This window comes from Carassius auratus, chromosome 36, assembly GCF_003368295.1.
Source record: "Carassius auratus strain Wakin chromosome 36, ASM336829v1, whole genome shotgun sequence".
Lineage (NCBI taxonomy): Eukaryota > Metazoa > Chordata > Actinopteri > Cypriniformes > Cyprinidae > Carassius > Carassius auratus.
The window spans coordinates 10,730,220-10,751,249 of NC_039278.1; the positions used below are offsets into that span (position 1 = coordinate 10,730,220).

Consider the following 21,030-nt stretch of genomic DNA (forward strand, 5'->3'; position numbering starts at 1 on the left):
GCTAACTTCGATTTTTCCCTATAAATCCCATATTTTTGATAACTTCACTTTGTCACAACGCCAAAATAGGCAGCTATTTAGCCAGTTTATTTCCTAACTATATAAAAACTTGCATAAAATGAGTCACACACACAAAAAAGTCACAGCATCTCGAAACATAAAAATAGAGCAAGTCATGCGAGTCTACACTCCTTGCATTCTCCTCTCTGCTCGCCTATACGGTGTAATTCTCCTTAAAATACAAAAACGCTTTCAATTTTAGCATGTGACGCAAGTCAACATTTAGCATGATCTACAAAAAGCTGTCAAACTGCACTTTTTCCCAAACTCTGCAATTCACACCTTGTCTCCAAACATCTCACAGACCCGCACACAGTAACTGCCCTAAGACTAATCCCTTAAGATACTCAAAAACTCTCCCGCTTGCTCTGTGACTTTGCTACACTCTTTCACTTTTAGTCAAGTCACCAAAGCTCCCTTCCTAATCCTCTGTCACAGCATCTGAGCGGCATTACGCTCATATCACGCCTGGAGGAGAACACACCAAAGATTACAGACCAATTCCACATAGAATTATTTAAGGGTCCGTACATGACAAACATTGGCATGACAATCATAAACTCAGTCCACCGTGACAGTCTCTTCTTGATTTTTGTATGGTTGGTTCTACAACCCTAGATCTCAGAATCCCACAAGAGACCCTAAGACTGTTAAATTCTTGAAGGAAAAGGTCCTTGAGAAATTGCGAATCAATTTTGCCTCTCTTATTTATCAAGGGCCCTTGTCTCCTCTCACAGCTGGTGTTAACATAAAGCTATAGATAGCAAAATGGCTGTAATACTAAAACATAACAAAGAAAAGCCATCTTGGATTAATAACAGCCCTTTCCTTCCAATATTTCTTTGGGAAACCTGCCTGAAACAATCATTATTGCATTTGGTGCAGATATAGTCAACAAATAACATCATAAAAGTACATAAAAGTAAATGTCCTTGGCATTTATGGTTCCATGAAGAACCTTTAAAATAATAGTTCACCCACAAATAAAATTTAGCCTAAAATGTAGTCATCCTTAGGTCATTCAAGACGTGCATGAGTTTGTTTCATCTACAGATTAGGATAAATTTTGCATTACATCACTTGCTCACCAATGGATCCTCAGTGTATGGGTGCCATCACAATCCAAACATCTGATAAAAACATTACAATAATCCAAACAAATCCAGTCAATCAAATAACATCTTGTGAAGTGAAACTTCAAACGAATCCTCTTTTCCATAAGATTGCTTTATCCAGTGAAAAAGTCATCTTGTCTGAATCAGGAGAAACATATGTGAGGATGAAGTACTGTTAACAAGAAAAAACAGTCCAAAACAGTTCTAAACAAATATGTTGTTGGATTTTGATGTGAGAGGACAACAGGGGATAGAGTTCTTGGACCGAAAGTGAGGATTTAAAGTTAAAAACAACTTCATTATAAATGTGTTTCACACAGACACACAGCTTTTCAATTCACAAGATGTAAATTGATGGACTGGAGTCATTTTGGATTATTGTTATGTTTTTAACAGCTTTTTGAATTCTCATGCTGATGGCACCCATTCACTGCAGAAGATCGATCAGTGAGCAAGTGATGTAAAAAAATAAAAAAAAATAAAAAATCCTAACGAAACAAATGTTTTCGTTACTTGGAATTACCTTAGTTTTCAGCCAAGATTTCATTTTGGGGTGAATTTCTTTAACCTCCATGGAACCTTTCCACTGCACAAAAGGTGTTTTTTTTTTTATATATTTTTTATATAAGAACTGTTTGCTAAAAGTGCAGCTTAACACAAGTTATTTTGTCTGGGAAAACAGGAGCATGGTTTTACTTAATTGTACTTGTAAAGCCGTCTGGGGAAAATACTAAAATGGGAAAATGTTGTTAGAGATCAAGTGAGAATATTGTCCTTTTCTCCGGCACTTCTGTACAGTCGGCTGTGCGCTGCAAGCTCGAGCGCACAAATGACTTCAGACATAAGCCGGCCACATGCTTCAGGGTGCTCCATTTTAGTGGAGTAGGGTTCAAGAAATGTAATTACATGCACAAAAATGAATAAAAAAAAATAAAAATAAAACATCTGTGTGATTTCGCAGCAGAAGAAAAATGATGTGAAAGGGCAGATCCAAATTTCAATCAGCTGCAATAGAAACCACAAGCCAGCTGAACCTAAAAGATCTCAAGTGCTAAATGCCTAACATACTTTCATGTCAAGGTGGTTCGCATTAATATTAAGAAACCAAACAATTTCCTGAAAAACACAAGAATACAAAAGAAAAGGATTTATGGATGCTTGACAGAGTATGCACCGAAATCTATACAGTAAATAAAGATAAATCAATGAAACTAAAGAGTGTTGCATTGTCCAAACAAATAAAAAGTGGGATGTGTGAGGTCAAATCAGCTGCTGAGGGAGGGTCACGCTGGAGATTACGGTAGCTGCCAAAAGCCATGTGATCCTGTTTTCACACCTGTGCTGGCATGGTACCAGTCTGCAATAGTGTGAGGATACTTTAGTACTGTTCCCTTCTCGTATTATAAACGAATGTAAACTGAATTTGTTGATTTGATCAAACATAATTATCCCGGCAGAGAGAAACAGCAATGGCATTTTCTGTATCATGTTGTCTCTATAATATTGGCCCAGCTGCCTAAAATTAAACCGTCATCTGGACTGCACTGTTCTCTGAGAGTAAAGTGTACATTTTCAGAGACTCTGCAAAACTGAGACATCCTCTAATGAGGCAGTGATGAGAAAATAGCATCTATTGATCAAGCTCATCTATCACTGAGAGCTGGGGAATGCTGAGTGAAAAACAGCTCATGTTATTCCAGGGGTTCATTAGCCAGATGTTCTGGGGTCTGTTATCAAAAACATTAACGCTGTAAGGATTAAGATACTGTATACTCTTATAAAAAAGGTAAAAATTCTTTACTGGAGCGGTACCCTTTCAATATGTATAATTTAAGTACTTATATGTACGCTTTAGTTAATAATAATCATATATATATATATATATATATATATATATATATAGACACACACACACACACACCAACCCTTTGGGGTAAATAACATGTAAAAGTCTACCTGAAAAGGTACCACCCAGTGACCGTTTTTTTTCTGAGAACTTAAGACAAAAAAATGGAAAACTAAGGCTAGGCTAGGGAATATCGAAAAACCATGATTTGCTGAAATTTCAGTGACAATATAATTTATTTTGCTATTATGTTTGCTAAAGACTCATTTGGGATCCGATTTCTGAATATACTCAAAATATTTATCTTATGTATTTATCAAAAATATATTAATGACAGTAATCTCATTAAAAAAAAAAAAAGTCTTCCATATCTCTTAAAACATATTAATGTGATGGAAAAACTTAATTTTCAGCAGCCATTAACAGCAATGTAAGAGTCTTTACTTTTCCCCCAAAAGAAATTAATTAATGAGCCCAAAACTTTGAATGGCATGCATATTAAATTTATTTTAAATAAATTTATTAAGTGAAATTAAAAATGTAATATTTTTCCTTATATGTTCTTTTGAAAAAAAGAAAAGAAATTCTGGAAGAATGTATCATTTAAACTACATTTTACTGTATTTACAGTCACACTTTGAAGCCATTAAACATCACATTTCATCAAAAAGTTGAAAATCGCACTGCTGTTTGACAATTTTCAAAGGAATTTGATTTTAATCTATTTCAAACAGGGAAAAGGACATCAAAAGGCAGTGTTCATCAGATACCCAAGCAAATAGAAGTAGAATAGCTGTCTCAACTCTCCCGGGCAAGACTTGACAGAGGCTTCTTGTGTTTCAGACATACACTGCTGCAGAATCCACCCAGCCACATATCACACACAGAGCTACGGCGATCAAACGGATCACTTTTGCTATTTAGTACAGCTTATTATTCAAGGACTTCTTAGAACAACAGCTTGGTGTGTTGGCCAAATAAAACAATCCCACACTTGACCTCCATTCTACAGAAGCGAGCAGATGACTCAAGATTTAACTGCTCAACTCAAGAACCATCTCCACATGCCAGTGCCTCTGACCATCACACAGCTCGTCCCTACAGCAGAGAGAGACGGTCTGGCCTTTATCCCCGCTCAGTGCATGGCATTAGGACAGTTCCCCAGCCCTCATCTGCACTCCAGTTCTCCCTGAATGGGCAAACACGTTTGAGTGACAGCACTGCTGAGAAGCCAACATCCCTGAGAGACTATAACTCAAGACTGAGAAGGAGGATGCTAACTCAGCACCTTGGTAAACCCCACGAGTGCACAGGATTCACCAGTTGTCTTTAAGATGACCCTGCAGAATCAAGTCTGTTCATGTATCATCACCTTCATCAATACTGTGATCATGCCACACATTAACAATAAACTCAAAATCGATAACACAGTGCAGATGAATTTCCAGGGCTTCACTTGACTACAGGGTTAAAAGCACAGCTTTGTGTTTGCAAACCTACCCGTATTAACTGCCTGACAGCAATTACAGACCTCCAAAAGAAGAAGCGATCATCCTCTGCAAGGTATAATTAGCTTCGTATACACTATGGACAAAAAGAAAGGTGGTGTTCTAAATGACTCAATGAAACAACCAACTGCACCTACAGTGGTCTATGAAACTACAACACAATGCAAATAGGACGTAGTTCGTTGAATCATAAATAGACTAAACTGAACTGACAGAACTGATATTTTGGGATTTGTATAATTTTCTATGTGACCTGATTCTACAGTCAAGAACTGAATTAAGATACACAGTAATCGACTGGTAAAATAAAATAAAACAATACAATACAATGTGAGACTTTGTGATAAGAATTTCTGTAAAAAAAATAAATAACTACAGATATAAATATACACTTTACTCTTCAAACAAAGTCAGTTTTTATTTTTTTGTAAAACAGTTTTTTATACTCTCCAAGGCTGCATTTATTTAATAAAAAATAAAGTGCAGTATTGTGAAATATTATTGCATACACACACACACACACACACATACATATATACACATAATATATACATATATACACATAATATATATATATATATATATATATATATATATATATATATATATATATATATATATATATATATATATTATAATGTTGATTTGGTACATTAACTTTTTAATATTGTTGTGAAAACCGTGATGCATTTATTTTAAAAATAGATTTTTTTGTAAGATTATAAATATCTGCTAAATTAAATTGAATTATTTAAAATAATAATCATAAAAAATATTTAAGCTAAATTTTGAACAGTAGTGTAAGTCAGATACCATTAATAATGCAAAACAGATCTGGAGATATAGACTATTTACTAAGTGCCTCAAACTAAAATCCAAAGAATTGATATAAATACCTTCTCTAGCTTTTCATCCTCAAAAGCATTCTTTGCATGCATCATCTCAGTACCTTATAAACATGACTCGGTTTCAAGATGGACAAAAAAAAAAAAAAGAAAATATGCCCTTGAACCCAGAAATTCAATCAACACAAGATTAGAGCTTGCCATGTCAAGAAAGTGCTAACAGTCAGAGGTTCAGTGTCATTTGAGGATAAGTCAGGAGTTTTTAATGTAAACGTTATCTGTAAAATACATTAATTGGCCTCTTAGCAACAGTCTCACATGCATCAGATGAAAGGAGGCATTTTGCTTTGAACAGTCCAAGACATGCAAGAAACAAGAGAGGAAGTCCAATTTTCCTCTAGAGACAGTGAGACATCTCTCAACAACAAAAGCTAGTCCTGGTCTCAGCTTACAGGGTTCAGTCAGCGCCTTTTAAACTAGTTTGCAAGTAACAGTCTTAAAATTCTCCACGGGCAGAGAGTTCCTGAAGATTCATATTAACCCGACTATTAACTGTCTGGATGAGCTGGATGACATACAGAAAACTGATAATAAGCTGCTTTTGCATCACTTGTGTGGAAGACAAAATTGGAGGTTGGGAGACAGGGGGAAGGATGAATCGATAAATATCACTTGTGTCCTTGGCACTTGGCGAATGACCAAAAAGAACAACATGATATAGAAGAGACAATAGTGCAAACCATCTACGGTCAGTCCTTTATTATTTGAACCGAAGCTCAACTGACCGCTTAGAGTGCATGCAGTGCTTACACCTCACAAGAAAAAAGTAAATAATTTTGATGCATTTTGTAAAAATGTAAGGCTTTTCTTTAAATTGTAACCTTGTTGCCATTATTTGACTGGGATACAAGCACAATCACCACCACTGATGTTTCTGACACACTGGAAATTCCAGTAAATGATGCACCTTTGTGAAAACAAGAGTTTACCTGGCAACAGCTGTACCACAATGCATTTCCCATAACTGAGTGGGTCTGAGAAACTGCTAAACCCAAAATGAATAACTGATTGGTTTTAGCTCCTCTTCAGAAACAGCTAATCTGGAAACCGGACAACTGGTTTATATAACCATCACATTTGCTAAACATTTCCACCACATAATAACAGTTATTTAAGTCAGAAACAATGGGGAAACTTTTTCTCATTGTCGTATCCATTTGGAAGTATCCATAGAAAGGTTACACAAAATCTTCAACCTTCAAAATTCTCAAGAAATTTTAAAAACAGACCTTGAATTTACTGACACATCAGAAACCTGCTATTTAAAAAAATATGCTATTTTTTATTTTATTTTATTTTTTGCAAGGGAACCAACCCACAGCAAATTAGCTTTCCAAGTCGACCTAAAGTACAAATTGATGACATGAGTGAATGTTTTATATAGAGTGTAAAAAGTAGGGTTCAAGCAATAAAAATCTATTCATTTTAGGGGATTTCATTTTGAGCCATAATTCAGAAACTGATAAAGACAGACTTATTGTGAGCTGCAAGCTTGTCGATGGTGTATGCTCTTGTGGCCATCAGCCAACAGTGGCATTTCAGGTAAAAAAACTACATTATGCATGATCCTGCAAAGGAATCTCCACCAATAAGCCAACTGCACCCATCCACTCCCATGAAGCATGTGTATGACATGAACATATTACAGTATGTAATATGCATATAATCAATAAATCTTATAACTGTTTTTACACACACATACACACACACACACACATATATATATATATATATATATATACATACATACATATATACAGAGCTGAGTAACTAACTACGTGTAACCTGGATCACGTAATCAGATTTCAAACATTAAGCACTTGTAATTATATTAAATTACATTTTACTCGTAATCAGACAACAGTTATTTTTTTTATTGATTACATAATTACACATTATTCACACAATAGCTATTAATTATTCATAATTTAGTGATTCTCCCCAGTTCCTCTTTTTCATTTTTTATGTACCTTTCTAAAATAGCCTACTGCTTATACACATTCAGTTTTGTGGACATTCACACAAAGAACATGCACTAGTCTGTAATTACACAGATAACTGAGCCACACAGCATGGAGCGCTGGATTTACAAAAATCGTTTTCATTTTAAGAAGTATTTCAACATTACATCAACAACTGATGAACATGTTAATTTTTATTTTTATTTTAGTTATCACTCAGTACCAACCATGTAAGAAGACTTTCAAATGCACAAATTCACGTTATTTCTTATTTACATGTAATGCAGGGAATTTTCCTGTATTTATATCTCAAATCCTTTAAATGTATTGCTTTTTAGTTAATTACAGCATTCACAATGCTTAATTTTTAATCTCCCCTCATTAAAGCTGTTAGGTAACTTTGTCCTTTTTTCCAATTTTAAAATGCTTTTTGTTTCAAATCAAAGTTTGTAATGATGTGATTTACCTCACAGCTAGTTTTTTTCTTTTTTTTCTTTTTTTAATCCCTATTTGGAAAATACTTACAGAACCAAGGCTCATATGTAATTAAGCAGATATGTACTGTTGCACACTTAATACCATGGTTTTCAGTGGCCATTTAACAAACAAATGGGCTGGAAAAACAAATACATTCATGGTAACTATATATATATATATACAGTCAATATTGTCACCTTGGGAACTTTAATCTACTATTAAACTTAAGCTAGATATTAATAAAAGGGACATTAAACTAGCTTCTTGCACCGTTTTAAGTTCTATAAATGGAAGTTATCGTGAGTCATTACTTAATTTCCTGTGTACCTGTGTCAGGTGTGTGAGTTTACCTGCGGAAGCGCGGAGTTGAGCTGTCTTTGAAGCACATCTCTCTCGTGAAGCACATCCTGGAGTTTGGTCTGGGACTGGATGAGGGTCTCCTGTGTTTCCCGTAAAGACTCCAGCAATTTATCCCTCTCATCCAACATATTCACCATCAGCTGTTCAAAATTAGACTCGGCATCCGTGCCGTTTTGAGAGCCTCTCTGGGAACTCACCGAGTCCCCCTCATTTATGGTTGGCATCACTTCACACATCATATTGCTAGGTGTTCTATGAAGTCTAAGTCAAATTAGAAATTGATTTGATATTTTTTTTTATTCAGGTTTGAGGTGCACTAATAATATTTAGTGCCATTTAAATGCACATTAAACACGTCCATGTATTTTAAAATTTATAAAGCATCCTCTAATTTCTATAATTGCATCACTGTCTAGATTCATCACACACCTTGACCTCTCTGGTCCATGACTGTCGGTCTTTTCCGATCTGACATTTTCCACCTAGTTTGACTTGGAACTCAATTCATTTCGCTGGACGCTTATCACGGCGTTCTCCAAACGCATATTCCGATTTCAGCTTATTGAACCTCGCGCCCTTCTTTTTAACATCCACCAGTTGACATTAACCTTTCAGAAAACGGTGAGATTCTCGTCTGCCGCATCCTCCAGTCCATCTGCCACCACCACCACCTCCACCATCATCATCATCTCACTGCACGGCGAGCCGAGCGAAGCGCTCCTCCCTCTACAAGCTCATTCCCGCTTGAAGCACAGCGATTCCGCTATCTCCACAAACATTCGCCCATGTTTTAAAATATGAATGCACCGAGGCTCTGCTGGACGTGAAGGTTAAACGTCTCCCACGTCGTCGGCGAAAATCATATCCACCCGGCGTGGCTCCGTACAGCTCGTGCAAACAGCATAAAATCGGAGTTTCTCACATCAGCACCATGCAACCACAAGACTGTCATGCACGAGACGCCAGCGAGAGAGATTTGTGTCACGCGCAGCGCGCTCTGGCGGCAGGCAGGTTCATAGAAACAACTAGGATCTATAATTAAGTTGCTATATTGTTTTACTTTTTTTAATAAAAAGTTATAAAAGTATTGCTTTTATGTATATGGAAGTTTTCTGCAGCTATTTTCATGAACAAGAGAAAGACAAAACGAAAGAAAGAACTACAACTGTAAGAAAAAAATAAAAGAAAAAAAGAAAAACAATACATTTTTTTCCTAATATTTCTGATTAATTTATGTAAAATGAACATAAATTATCCTTGTATATTTATTTGCAAAATTTTGGTACTTTAATTTCTTATTATTAAACTTGCCCTGTGGACTTCGAAACAGCTGAGATGACGTCATGGTTTGTCGTTTTAAACGTAACCATTTGGGGTGTCGTTCGCTTTCTGAGATCTCGCGAGAATGTACGCGACTTTGAGCGTCAGTTCCATAATGGCTGAAGATCCTGGAGGAGCTTTCTCTTATTTTACCCTCATTTTTATTGGTTTTTCGTTACCTCTGCTGGGAAGATGGCAGGGCACACTGCCTCGATAAACTTCCAGAGACCCCCGCTGTTGTCATGCCCAAGAAAGGGAACCGAAAACGGCTGAAATTTAGAGCCGAGGATGTTTGTTCGGAGTCAGGTAAAATAGAGCGAGGCGGTCCGATGTTATTATGTGTGTTGCGTATAATAGTCAAAGTCCATTCTTATGTTAACTTAATTTATTGTGTTACTAACTTATATATTTTCTTACAGTTACTGTGGCTGACTATGCCAACGCCGATCCCGCCATTGTGAAGTCGGGAAGAGTTAAAAAGGCTGTTATTAATGCAATTGAAAAAGAAGGTAAAATTAGAAGTATCTATATAACGTTAAGCCTATTCCCTTCACTTAAGAGGGAGAAAATAAATAAATAAATCTTGATTTGGTAAATAGTAATTCTGACACAGAATCATAATTATGAGTTTTCATGTCATAACGTTAATATGCTTGAGGTCCTGAATCAGACTGCAGATGTGCACTCTTTCACCCTTTATGCTCCTGCCTGTACTTAACAATGACCACAACACCTTTAATTAGCTTAATTATCTGATTCAGGTGTGTTTGATTTAAAACATAAATCTCCAAATACAGGCCTGAACTAACTTGGGTCAGACTATTAAGAAGATGCTCTTTTCCAGTATGTTGGATAATTTAGTAGTAAAACATTCAACGCGTCAAAATAAAAAAAAGTACCCCGATTTTAATTCTGTTTCAGTGAAATTACTCTGTGGACTTGAGGCATCCCAGGGTCCTGTGCAGGAAGTGCTCTCCTCTGCAGTCGGTGTGAGTAATGCCGCCCATGAGAGCAGTGATGAACTGGACTCAGAGGAAGGGGATGAAATCAGAGAGTCCCGCAAAAAGAAAAACAAAAGACTCAAAGGTAACTGCAGGGTTGTTTGATCCAGTGAGTTTTCAAACTGGGATTAATGAAGGAACTGAAGGACAATTATGTTCATATTTGTTTTCTTGAGTTTGATTTTAAGTATATCTTCTCATTATGAATGTTAGAAAACAGTCAGAGCCTAGGTGGAGAGGAGTATCCCATTGATATTTGGCTTCTGCTTGCTGCGTACATTCGGCCAGAAGACGTCTGCAGATTTTCTTTGATCTGCAAGAATGCTTGGACGGCCACGTGCACGGCTGCATTTTGGACACGACTCTACAAAAGGTAGGCAGCCAAAAAGTAGTATTAATATGTTTTGCAGGGCCTCTTAAACTGTCAAACAAAGACAGAGTCGAGGCTGCTGAAAAACTGGACAGAACTGTGGCACTCTGTTGGAGTTTTCTCTGTTCCCCATCCAGGGCATTTATGCATGACACTATTCCTCTGTTATATTTGTTTTTATTATTGTTGTTTACCTTTCCCCAGGCACTATAATCTTGATACTGACCTCCCTGATCGCCTTCAACCAGATTCTATTGCAAAGATGCGTTGTCTTCGAGCCCGTGTGATTTGCTCGCTTTTTCACTTATATGAGCCCTTTAGCTTGCGGGTGTCCAAGAGCCCTCTTCTCCCTGAATCTACGCCTACCACACTCCTCAATTCCAAGGTGTGTAGACGTACTTTTAAACCCATATAAATGGTGGATTTTGGTGTTGATGCCTTTCTTGTTCCCACAGTGTTTGTTGTTTTGGGTCAACAAAGTGTCTGGAAGTAGGTCAGAGGCGATGTGGGAATTCAACTTCAAGTTTGTGAAACTGGTATGTTCACTACATTGTTATAAAAGTAGAATATGAGATTATTCCACTGTTTTAATTTCATCGGCTATTCTTTTTTTTTTTTAGCCAACCAAGGGCAAAAATGGATGCAGTTTGAGTCTTCAGCTGCCCAGGCAGTATAAAGAAGTTCACAGTAATCCAGACTCGGACTGTTATCTGCTACGGGTCACAACTCTCAATTTCATTTTCACTTCTGTTGTGATGGGCATGACGTTAACTTTGGTGAGCGATTTAAATAATGTTTCAAATAGTACTTTTACGTTGTTAAATTACAGGAGGATAACTGCGTAATATTGTCTCTGGATTGTTAATCATCACGTCATGAAGGCTGGAATACATTACGTGGCTTTTGCCTTAATTTTGTCCCCATTTTCAGTCTGGAAGAGTTTGTGGTAGTTTCACAAGGTGGAATCTCCAGATTTTCTAAAAACTCCTAGTACATACCGTATTTTCCGCACTGTAAGGCGCACTTATAAGCCTTTTAATTTTTCTCAAAAAACTACAGTGTGCCTTATAATCTGGAGCGCCTTATATATGGATCAAGGCGCTCTGTCAAAATGTTGACATTCCCTTTTGCACAGCTCCATCTAGTGGATGCATAACTCAAACCCAGTCAAACGTTTGACTGCAGTATCTTCTATTCTATGCGCCTTATAATCCGGTGCGCCTTATAGTGCGGAAAATACGGTAATCGACACGGGCTTACCTTTTCGTTTATTTCTAAATCTTCAGTTTTTGATTTGAGTTTGAGGATATCAAGTTTGATACTGATTTTGCAACAGGTTTTTATTTTTTCATCTTTTAATGGGGAGTGTGAGTTTGGAACAACTTAAGTCTGCGAGTGTTATCCTCCGTTGTTTAGTTTATGATGACCAGTTTTTTTTTTTTTTTTCTCTGTAACCATTTACAAAGTCTGAATGTATGATGCCTAGTGTTTGAAATTCTGTTCAGTCGTAAAAAGTTGTGTAGTGTATTCCAGACTTCAGTAACTTGTTCCTTTTTGTGCTTGATGGTACTTTGATTTTGTAGTGCTAAATCTGTAGCCACAGGAACTTTAGCATTGTACTCTTTTTCGAAAGTGGAAGTCCGATCTAATGATGCTTAGTGGTCTAGACCCAGCTGAATTTTCCACCTTCCTTTCTGATGAATGTTTTACTTCTAGTGAAAATGCACGCAGTCATGCTGCGGTCATACATGACAATCAATCACTTGCTCCTTGTCTTTCAGTTCACCATTAATGTGAGCACAGACATGAGGCACCACCGAGTGCGCCTGGAGTTCCAGGATTCGCCAGTAATTCGAGGGAAGAAGCTAAGGGGTGAACAGGGGGTGCAGGTAGTGCTGGACCCTGTCCACAGCGTGCGCCTCATGGACTGGTGGCACCCTCAGTACCCCACATTCTCATACAATTAGACTGATTAACTCCAATCTTGTCAATTACAAAAAAAATTCAGAAGACAATTTGGGCCTGTTTTGACCAGCCCTTAATTGGAGTTTGGATTTTTAGTCTAAACTCAAGGTCTCAAGACAATGTATGTGGAAGTTGACTTCAGTAGTCTGGGTCGCTGCCATATTTAATTTGATTTGTTTCACTGTAGAAGTACAGAAAATGGAAGTCGATTCAATAAGTCATGCTGCCATGTTCAACCTGTGTTTTATTGGAGATGTTTCTTCCTTCCACTGAAAATTGTGGAATATTTCTCCACTTGAATGATCCCATTCCAAGTACACAACAGTACAACCCTTTTGAACAGACTCTGCTTTCCACCCTCAGTTTAGAAGGCAAAAATCGGTTCACATTAAATATGGCATCTACTCCAGTATATGGTACGCTTGCCCATTTAGAGTGGTTTAGAAAATTCATCATCAGGTTATGACATTTGCATAGTAGGGTTTGCATGCCTCTAATCTTGAATCATATGTGATTTAATTATTAGTTGTATTTGGGTTTGGTTTTTCTTCAACAGCATTCTTGAGATTCACCTTAATTCTTTATTTCTCATTCGGTCTCTTTGCAAATATATAAATTGCTAAATTAAATTTCCATTTAATTGATTAAAAAATAGAAAGATCTATTAAGGCAAGACAACTCTGGAGAAGTTTAGTGTAAACCATTTGAAAACCCTTTAGCCTGGTGTTCGATTTGGGGGCAAAAAGCTAAGATTGTATGTATTCAGTACTTTCTGTGGGACTAATGAGTTCAGCTTTACTACTGTGCATACTTGCTGCTTAGTTAAATCACATTTAATTGACTGCGTCTGCGTGTTGTAGATGAGTGTCTTTAGTTAAGTGAATGTTATTGTTTGAGGAGTTCTTAAATCTATAGATAAAGCCAAAGTTAAAATGTATTTCCTTACTACTTTCAAATCCAGAAGTTGTTTTTGTGATGTAAATTTTGTTTCTTTTTAATTTGAAGCTTGTTTTTGATTTTAGACTGGAAACGAAGGCACTGGTGTTTCACAGTAATAAATAAGACCTGCCATAAACACTGTGTTTTGTGTTTCTGTCCTGCATGGGGAAGGAATGGGATCAATACTGACACCCTGTGGGCCAATCTGAAACAACTTCTGAAGCCATCCACTAAAGCACTGCACATGCATACACTGTGTGTGCGTGTGTGTGTGTGTGTGTGTGTATTGAATTACACACGCATATGATTCTACTTACTGGAATGCATATGGACATAAAACAAATCGTGAATACTGTGACCAATCAGAAAGACGTGATCAAGAAATCTGTTTGATTGAGATAATATACAGTCAACTGCTTTGCTTCTGCTTTCCACCCTGTGAAGATCTATTTTGCAACTGTAACCGACTTGACCATATATCCAATAATTTGGGAAATACATTTTATGAACTAATAGGAAAAAGATTCAATTTGACACACCATATTTTCCAACTTCTAAAGCACAGGCGAATTTGTAGTCAAAGAAAAAGAAATCCAGGCAGAGTTTTGTTAATATATGTTAGTGCATTTGACAAAGTCTAACTATTATATTAAAAAATATTTTTAAGATATGATTTTTTTTTATTATTATTATTGATAAACGTTTACATTAAAGCTGAACTACATTTCCCACAATGCTGCTCTGTGAGCGCTGCGATTGGTGGCTGCGGCTGTCACAAGAGCCTACAGGTGACTGTCGCATCACAGCGAAGTCAGAAAACATCACACAGTGGAGTGAGTTCGGCTGAAATTACCGAGAAGTTGATAACGGTGCTCTTTTGCAGTTTCGCTTCCATACGAATAGAGAGGGAACTGATACCAGGTTGAGTTTAAGACTGCACAATTATCGCTCCTTTCCAAAAACTACGTCCCAACTTTGTACTTTCTGACCTTCAGCGGGTAAGTGATACAGTCCACTGAGCTCCGCTCTTGTCTCTAAATAAATCTGCCTCTGCTTGACTTGCATTCATTTCCAGCTTATTCTATAGCGACAATATTGACATACATAGTTGACATGTTAACAAAAACCTGAACCCCAGTTGGTGCGTATACTTTTCCTTTTTTGAACGTCCTTGCATGTGGTTAGAGGGAAAAGTGACTCAAACTGTAAAATGATAAACCCAGTTATGCTCGAAATGATTATGTATTCTCAAATGTAGTAGTCTTTGCCTCCTGGCGTGTTTGCTATTAAATATTAGATATAAATTAATATATGAAATTAAATGCTGTTCACGAAGTCAGGTTATACATATTTGGACGTAAACGTTTGGTTATTTCAAGTTGTGCTGTATTGTTGGCATACAGCCATATACTGCTGTTTTACTGATACCTGATATGCATAAACTCCAAATATGTATAAACAGTGTTGGCCATATGTCTTATGTAATGCGAACAGCGCAACGCAAGCCTTCACATATGCGTCCCCTATTAAAGTGTAAGCTATTTACACATAATGTACAAATATAGCGCGCAAGTTATTTATAAGCATTAGGCCTTCAAATACACTTCCTAGACTAACTGGGACCATGACAACTTCAGTATAGTTATGTATACAGTTCTGTATTAAAAAGCACACCAAACCATCCAAATAACCTCCATATAGTGTCATTAAACCTATGAATAAAAGGCATATTCAAGTGTATGGATGTCTGTACATGTAAATTGTCATTTTTAATTTCAGTTAATATACTAATTATTACTTTGTAGTGAATAGTCATTAATTATTGTGCAAAATTCTCTTAATAAAACTCACTATTCTCACTATAATACTGACCACAGGGCTAATGATCTTTTTGAAAGTCTAGCTAGGTGTGTTTTAGCATTGGTTTAGTTTATTCAAGTATCGGATAACCCAGACAATATAAACCGGTATGTGTTTCCAGCACAATCCTGTATTTAGTCGAGTGAAAAAGTGAACAATGTATGGAGGTTTTGGCTCAATGAAACTGATAGTATCACGTTAGTCCCTTGTTTGATTGTTGTTCGTGTTTCTTTGCCTCTGCCATTCAAATTCACGGAAAACGAGAAACGTTTAATCAATGAAGCTGTAAGAAATGGAAATACATTTTGTTAGAGTCATTAAGCTGATGCAGAAATACATATTTTCAGAAACCTTAACCAAGAAAAAAAATACTTGTGTTATAAAAATTGATGTTAAGATAGTTGCATTAAACTTTAAGTTGGATTCTATACAAATAAGTAATTCTGCTTTGTGCCTTGTGTTTTTTACTGAATTCAATGGACCTTTCCAAATGTTGTATCTGCTGCTTCCTATATACTGTAGTTCAGCTAAATCATCCATAAAAGAACATTTCTGACATGCCAGAAAATCAAGTTCACCCACAGGTCATATCAGAAACCTGGAGGCTTTATGTCTCCTCTCTGATGGTAAGAGATAAACACACGATCCTATCGCAGGTGTGGCTCTGCAGCTTTGTCCATTGCACGCGTTGACACGTTTGACCGGTGCATGTAATCCAATCAAAGTCAGGGTGTTGCGCTGCAGTTATGTGTTTGTTTTGATGCATTTGAGTGACTTGAATCAGATATACACAGAAAGGAAGACAGTACGACTGATGAAAGGTAACTCCAGAACACTCACCTCTCCAACACACCCATGGACACATAAGCAGCGAGGACAACGGTAAACACATTTGTTGCTGTGCATTGGTGTTTGGGTTGGCTTGCTGCCGCTTTGTTTCCATTACCCTTCCTTCAAGTCGAGCATTTTAGTTGAACATAAACTACACTGACGTTAATTCTAGACATGACCCCGTGGTCTTGTCTGAAAATGAGCTGCTACTGAAGGTACTTTAGTGGAACAATACGTCGGTGTACACAAATGAAGAATGTGTTGAATTCCTTCCCTTTTTTATATATAGGCTGTGATGTACTGCAATAGTCAAAAGGAAAAAAAAAAGACTGCTATGGTATCAACATTTGATGTAATTGTAGTTCAGTATTGTTTGGTTGAATAATCAGCACATAAATTGTTCAAGCCATAACTTTGAAAAAAGTTGTGCCTTTTTTTGTGGCCAATTCTTGCATCAAATTATGCACGAATAGCGCAACATTTTTGTAGATAGAAGAACCCTTTCCTTTAAATGTGAAACCAAATTTTGTTCATCTCTGCTTGTTTTCACAATGCTACTCCGAGGTGATACTTGAAGCTGATGGAGCGTGGAGAGAAGGAGAGAAAGTGCAGTGGGCCATTTAATGCAGCAGCTGTTCTCAACAATGGCATTACTGACTGAGAAAAGCAGAAAGTACCTTGGACGTGTACAAATACAGCTCTCTGTTCTCTTTCTAAAGCCTGGTGCAAGCATTTGACATCTGAGACAAATTGCTTTGGTCGTTACGAAAAATGTGCATTCTTGATCAGCTTTCTTGCTTTTTGCATCGATTCTTGGCCTTAATATCTGAATGAAATCAAAATTGTGTTCAATATCTGCTTCTGTTAGCTTGATGGCTTTGGCAGAACATCCTTAAAAACACCCCTCCAACCACCAATCTATTCTGTTTTACTCATAAATACATCACGATATTGAAGTGATGCTGGTTGCAACTTCTGGTTCACACAGACTTTGAGGTGCTTCCACAGTTGCCATTGCTCGGTGAGGTTTTACAATTAAAATCCAGTCATTTCAATGGGGATTGGCGGGATGAGAAGTTTTTGCTAACCAACATCAAACCTCTAGGTTCATGAGAGAACTCTGTGCAGCTGGAGATTTGTAATTTTGCGGGTGTCTGCTTGGACAGTTTTATATAACATAATAATTCAATATGATAAAATAATCCATAAAAAAGAAGCTGTTTGGAAAGACGCTATTCAGGGTTCATTTATTTTCTAGCTGGCAGAATAGATTTGGATGTGTCTCTCTTCTTTTCATTGTAATTTATCTCATTCAAATGTATTTGTGTGTGTGTGTGTGTGTGTGTGTGTGGTTACAAAATTTCACTAACCAACAGTAAATGTGATGGCACATTTAGCTTTGCATATTGGTGTACAGCCCTGTTTAAATTTCATGTGCTAAAATTAGGGTGCAACAAAGCCTATTCTGTCAGTGGTGACCAAAGGTTTATAATTTTACAGTCCAACATTAAAAAGACAGCTAATGCCATACAATCTAACAAGCAAAAAATTGTAACGCTAAAAAAAGACAGCACAGCACATGCCTGGTGCAGGTAATATAGATGGACCCTGTGTAGTGGTCTTTAATGGTTAGTTTACTTTTGCTCTGTTTTTCTTCTTTTCAAAAGATATTTAGAAAAATGCCTATTGACATTTGACATTTGACAGTGTTTCTTTTGGGCATTGGTCCAGTGTTTGTTTTGGACCCCACTGACTTTCATTGAATGGTCAAAAACAGCTGATTTTTTTTTATGTCCCACAGAAGAAAGAAAGTGACACAGTGTTCATTTTTGAGTGAACTATACCTTTGAAAGGTCTATGAAAAGCTTGAATGTGATAATTGAAACGCTAAACCTTTGGACTTAAAAGTGCCTGATTTGATCTATTATGTGAGTATAATTAATGCATAATAGTTCCATACTAATAGTGAATCAGACAGATTCAGGACCTCAGCTGCTGTTGTTGCAATCCAACCTGAAACCAGACAAGGCGGTCCTGTTCTTATGTACACATGAGCATAATATCCTGTTTGACTTCCACCTCATCTTCACTGTATGAATTAGCAGGGGGTGAAGATAGTGTGATCAGTAGCTTCACGTCTTGGAGAGTCTTTAGGTTAGTTGTTTAGTCTTCTAGATAATCAAAGGTATATCAAAGTGTGCATGGGGAGCATGGAAACAGTAAGGGGTGTACTCAGTGTACTGGGGAATGTGAAGGTCAGGAAGTGCAGAATGATATTGGGTGCAGAAAAGAATCACCCCCTTTAAAATAATCACATTTTGTAGTTTTCCAGCCTGAAATGAAGATGGACTCAGTTTTTGTTTTATCCAGTTCTATGTATTCAGTGCAGCTTATAAAATCCAAATGAAAGTTATAACACCAACATGTCATAAAAAATAAATAAATACATAAATAAAAGTTGGAAAAAGGATCATCCCCCCTCCTAAAATGACTTGTAAACTCAGTCAAGTGTAGCGAATCACTTTCTCAATAGCAAACAAAGCCATTTGATTTTCAACTGTGATCAGCTGTGGTCATTTTGATAACCTCAGTATGAAAATAGCTTTCTTGGAGCATTTTAGTCCTTGATAGTGACTGAAGCTAACAGTCAACTATAGGTGGCAAGGCACTGTCAAAAGATCTCTGGGATAAAGTTGTGGACAGGCACAAGTCAGGAGATAGATCCAAAAAATTCAAGGGCTTTATCAATGCCTAAAAGCACTGTAAAGTCTATTATTAAGAAGTGGAAGGTATTTGGTACAACAAAGACCTTCTCTGGATCAGGACGTCACTCAAACTGGATGAAAGAGCCAGGAGGAAACTGGTCAGAGAGGCAACCAAGAGGCCGACAACAACTCTGAAGCATGACAAACAGTCATGGTCATTGTGTGCATGTGACGACAATATCACAAATTCTCCAAAAATGTGGCTCAAATGGGAGGGTTGCAAGAAAAAAACTGTCTACATGTGCAAAGTTAGTAGAAATATATCCCAACAGACTAAAGGCTGTAATTAAAGCAAAAGGTGGTTCAACAAAATACTGAAAAGGTGGTACTTTTTCCATCGGAGTGATTTGTTTTTTGTTTTGTTTTTTTCTGACATGTTGGTGTTATATCTCTCACTTGGATGTTATAAGCTAAGAGTAAATACAGCTGGATAAAAAAAAAACTGTGTCCATCTTCATTTCAGGCTTCAAAGCAACAAAATTAGATTTTTTTAAAACGTGCTGATGCCAGAAATATCTTATCACACACACAAACCATGACTGATCCACTGCAAGCAGACAGCTGTATATATAATTTCTGTTCACCTTCAGCCTTCTTTTCAGTATTTGCAGTACATTCATTAAGACAGATGTAAGTGCCGTTATGTACTGAAACTTTGGAAACAAAACCAACGGTTACGGTTCAAAAACGTAAATATAAAAGTGATGAGACCAATGCTATGCTTTTCCCACCTTCTCCTGCACTGTCGTTACTAAGCAACAGGATAAACAGCTACTTCAAGACACAAACTGACCACGGTTCGGACCGAAATAAAATAAAATGATCGCAGTCGCAGGGGCAGGGGAGGGGGGAGAAATCGAACTCTGGTTCGGACCAAGCAATCGAACCGAATCGAAGTGTGAAAGCACTTGTCTCTTATGACAGGGTTCAGTTCAGACTGTTTCCTGACCGTCTGATGCATATTGCATAAAAAATGGGAACTGTGTTTGGGCCTTTTTATATAGATGGCTCTAGGCACTCATTTGCACCAATTTGTGACTAATATGTATATTTTAGGTTCTAATATACACCCATTAGGGGTAATTATTTTTTGTGAGTGTACAGTTGTAAAGCGCTCTTTAAATAAAGGTGATTTGACTGTTGGCACTGAGTTAACATATTGTGTAATAATAACAGAAATGAGCGTTAATGAAATTACAGTTGTTAGTTCTAATCTCCACATTGTGTTGTTACCGGAGTGTGCAATGTTTATGTCAGCATCACCCTGTAAATCTCACACGGCTAAACATGGACATGGTTGCTTTCTTTACCCTCTGACTAAGGTCCCAAAGCATCCTGTCTCTCTTTCCCAACCTTTCTCTCTCCACACACATGCCAGATAGGCCAAAGGCGGGCATAGTTGTCATACTGTTGGGTAAATGCTGCTAGTTTTTAGTGGGGGAGCCAGAGAGGGATGTGGATCGTAGCATAAGTGACGCTGACAATCGCAAACAGTGTTTTGCCTCGACCAGCGCTTTTAATCTCACAGCATATCTCGTTTGGCCACGGCTGATCTCCAGGCATTCTTGTTTAAGCCATTGCCAACAAATTAATCCTCTCGTATTCCTCACTTGGGGGTCAAACTAGTAACATTTATTATTATTTTCTAATAAAACGAATGTATCAAATCAAAACGTAAAATGTTGGGGTCTAAAATGACAAAAGACCACCAGTGACCTATGTTTTCTGTCTTGCTGAAACAACCTCT

At 37.2% G+C, this 21,030-nt stretch overlaps 3 protein-coding genes across 17 annotated transcripts in view; 2 read left to right on the forward strand and 1 right to left on the reverse strand.

Annotated features, from left to right (window-relative positions):
- LOC113055227 (liprin-alpha-2) overlaps nucleotides 1-9,215 on the reverse strand; it is an 82,566-nt gene extending 73,351 nt beyond the window's left edge. For 9 of the 13 annotated variants that reach the window (XM_026221340.1, XM_026221341.1, XM_026221338.1 and 6 more), the window contains exon 1: nucleotides 8,223-9,215. In XM_026221340.1, the coding sequence (XP_026077125.1) occupies nucleotides 8,223-8,471 (249 nt within the window). In that variant the 5' untranslated portion in view covers nucleotides 8,472-9,215. The remainder of the gene's footprint in view (nucleotides 1-8,222) is intronic. The other 4 variants (XM_026221330.1, XM_026221339.1, XM_026221335.1 and 1 more) reach the window with 2 other exon arrangements.
- A 431-nt stretch (nucleotides 9,216-9,646) lies between these two features.
- On the forward strand, nucleotides 9,647-13,963 carry LOC113055229 (transmembrane protein 183A-like). Its single transcript, XM_026221344.1, has 8 exons — nucleotides 9,647-9,858; nucleotides 9,972-10,061; nucleotides 10,474-10,638; nucleotides 10,767-10,926; nucleotides 11,128-11,308; nucleotides 11,379-11,459; nucleotides 11,544-11,699; nucleotides 12,705-13,963. The coding sequence occupies exons 1-8, from the start codon at nucleotides 9,795-9,797 to the stop codon at nucleotides 12,888-12,890; spliced, it is 1,083 nt and encodes a 360-aa protein (XP_026077129.1). The 5' UTR covers nucleotides 9,647-9,794; the 3' UTR covers nucleotides 12,891-13,963.
- Nucleotides 13,964-14,614: 651 nt separating this feature from the next.
- tfeb (transcription factor EB) overlaps nucleotides 14,615-21,030 on the forward strand; it is a 33,110-nt gene continuing 26,694 nt past the window's right edge. For all 3 annotated transcript variants that reach the window (XM_026221350.1, XM_026221345.1, XM_026221348.1), the window contains exon 1: nucleotides 14,615-14,825. The gene's annotated coding sequence lies outside the window, so the exon portion shown is untranslated. The remainder of the gene's footprint in view (nucleotides 14,826-21,030) is intronic.

Coding starts and splice junctions, on each gene's coding strand:
- LOC113055229 (XM_026221344.1), top strand. CDS start 9,795: ATGCCCAAGAAAGGGAACCGAAAACGGCTGAAATTTAGAGCCGAGGAT. Junction 9,859..9,971: donor GGATGTTTGTTCGGAGTCAG/GTAAAATAGAGC, acceptor ATTTTCTTACAG/TTACTGTGGCTGACTATGCC. Junction 11,309..11,378: donor CCACACTCCTCAATTCCAAG/GTGTGTAGACGT, acceptor TTGTTCCCACAG/TGTTTGTTGTTTTGGGTCAA.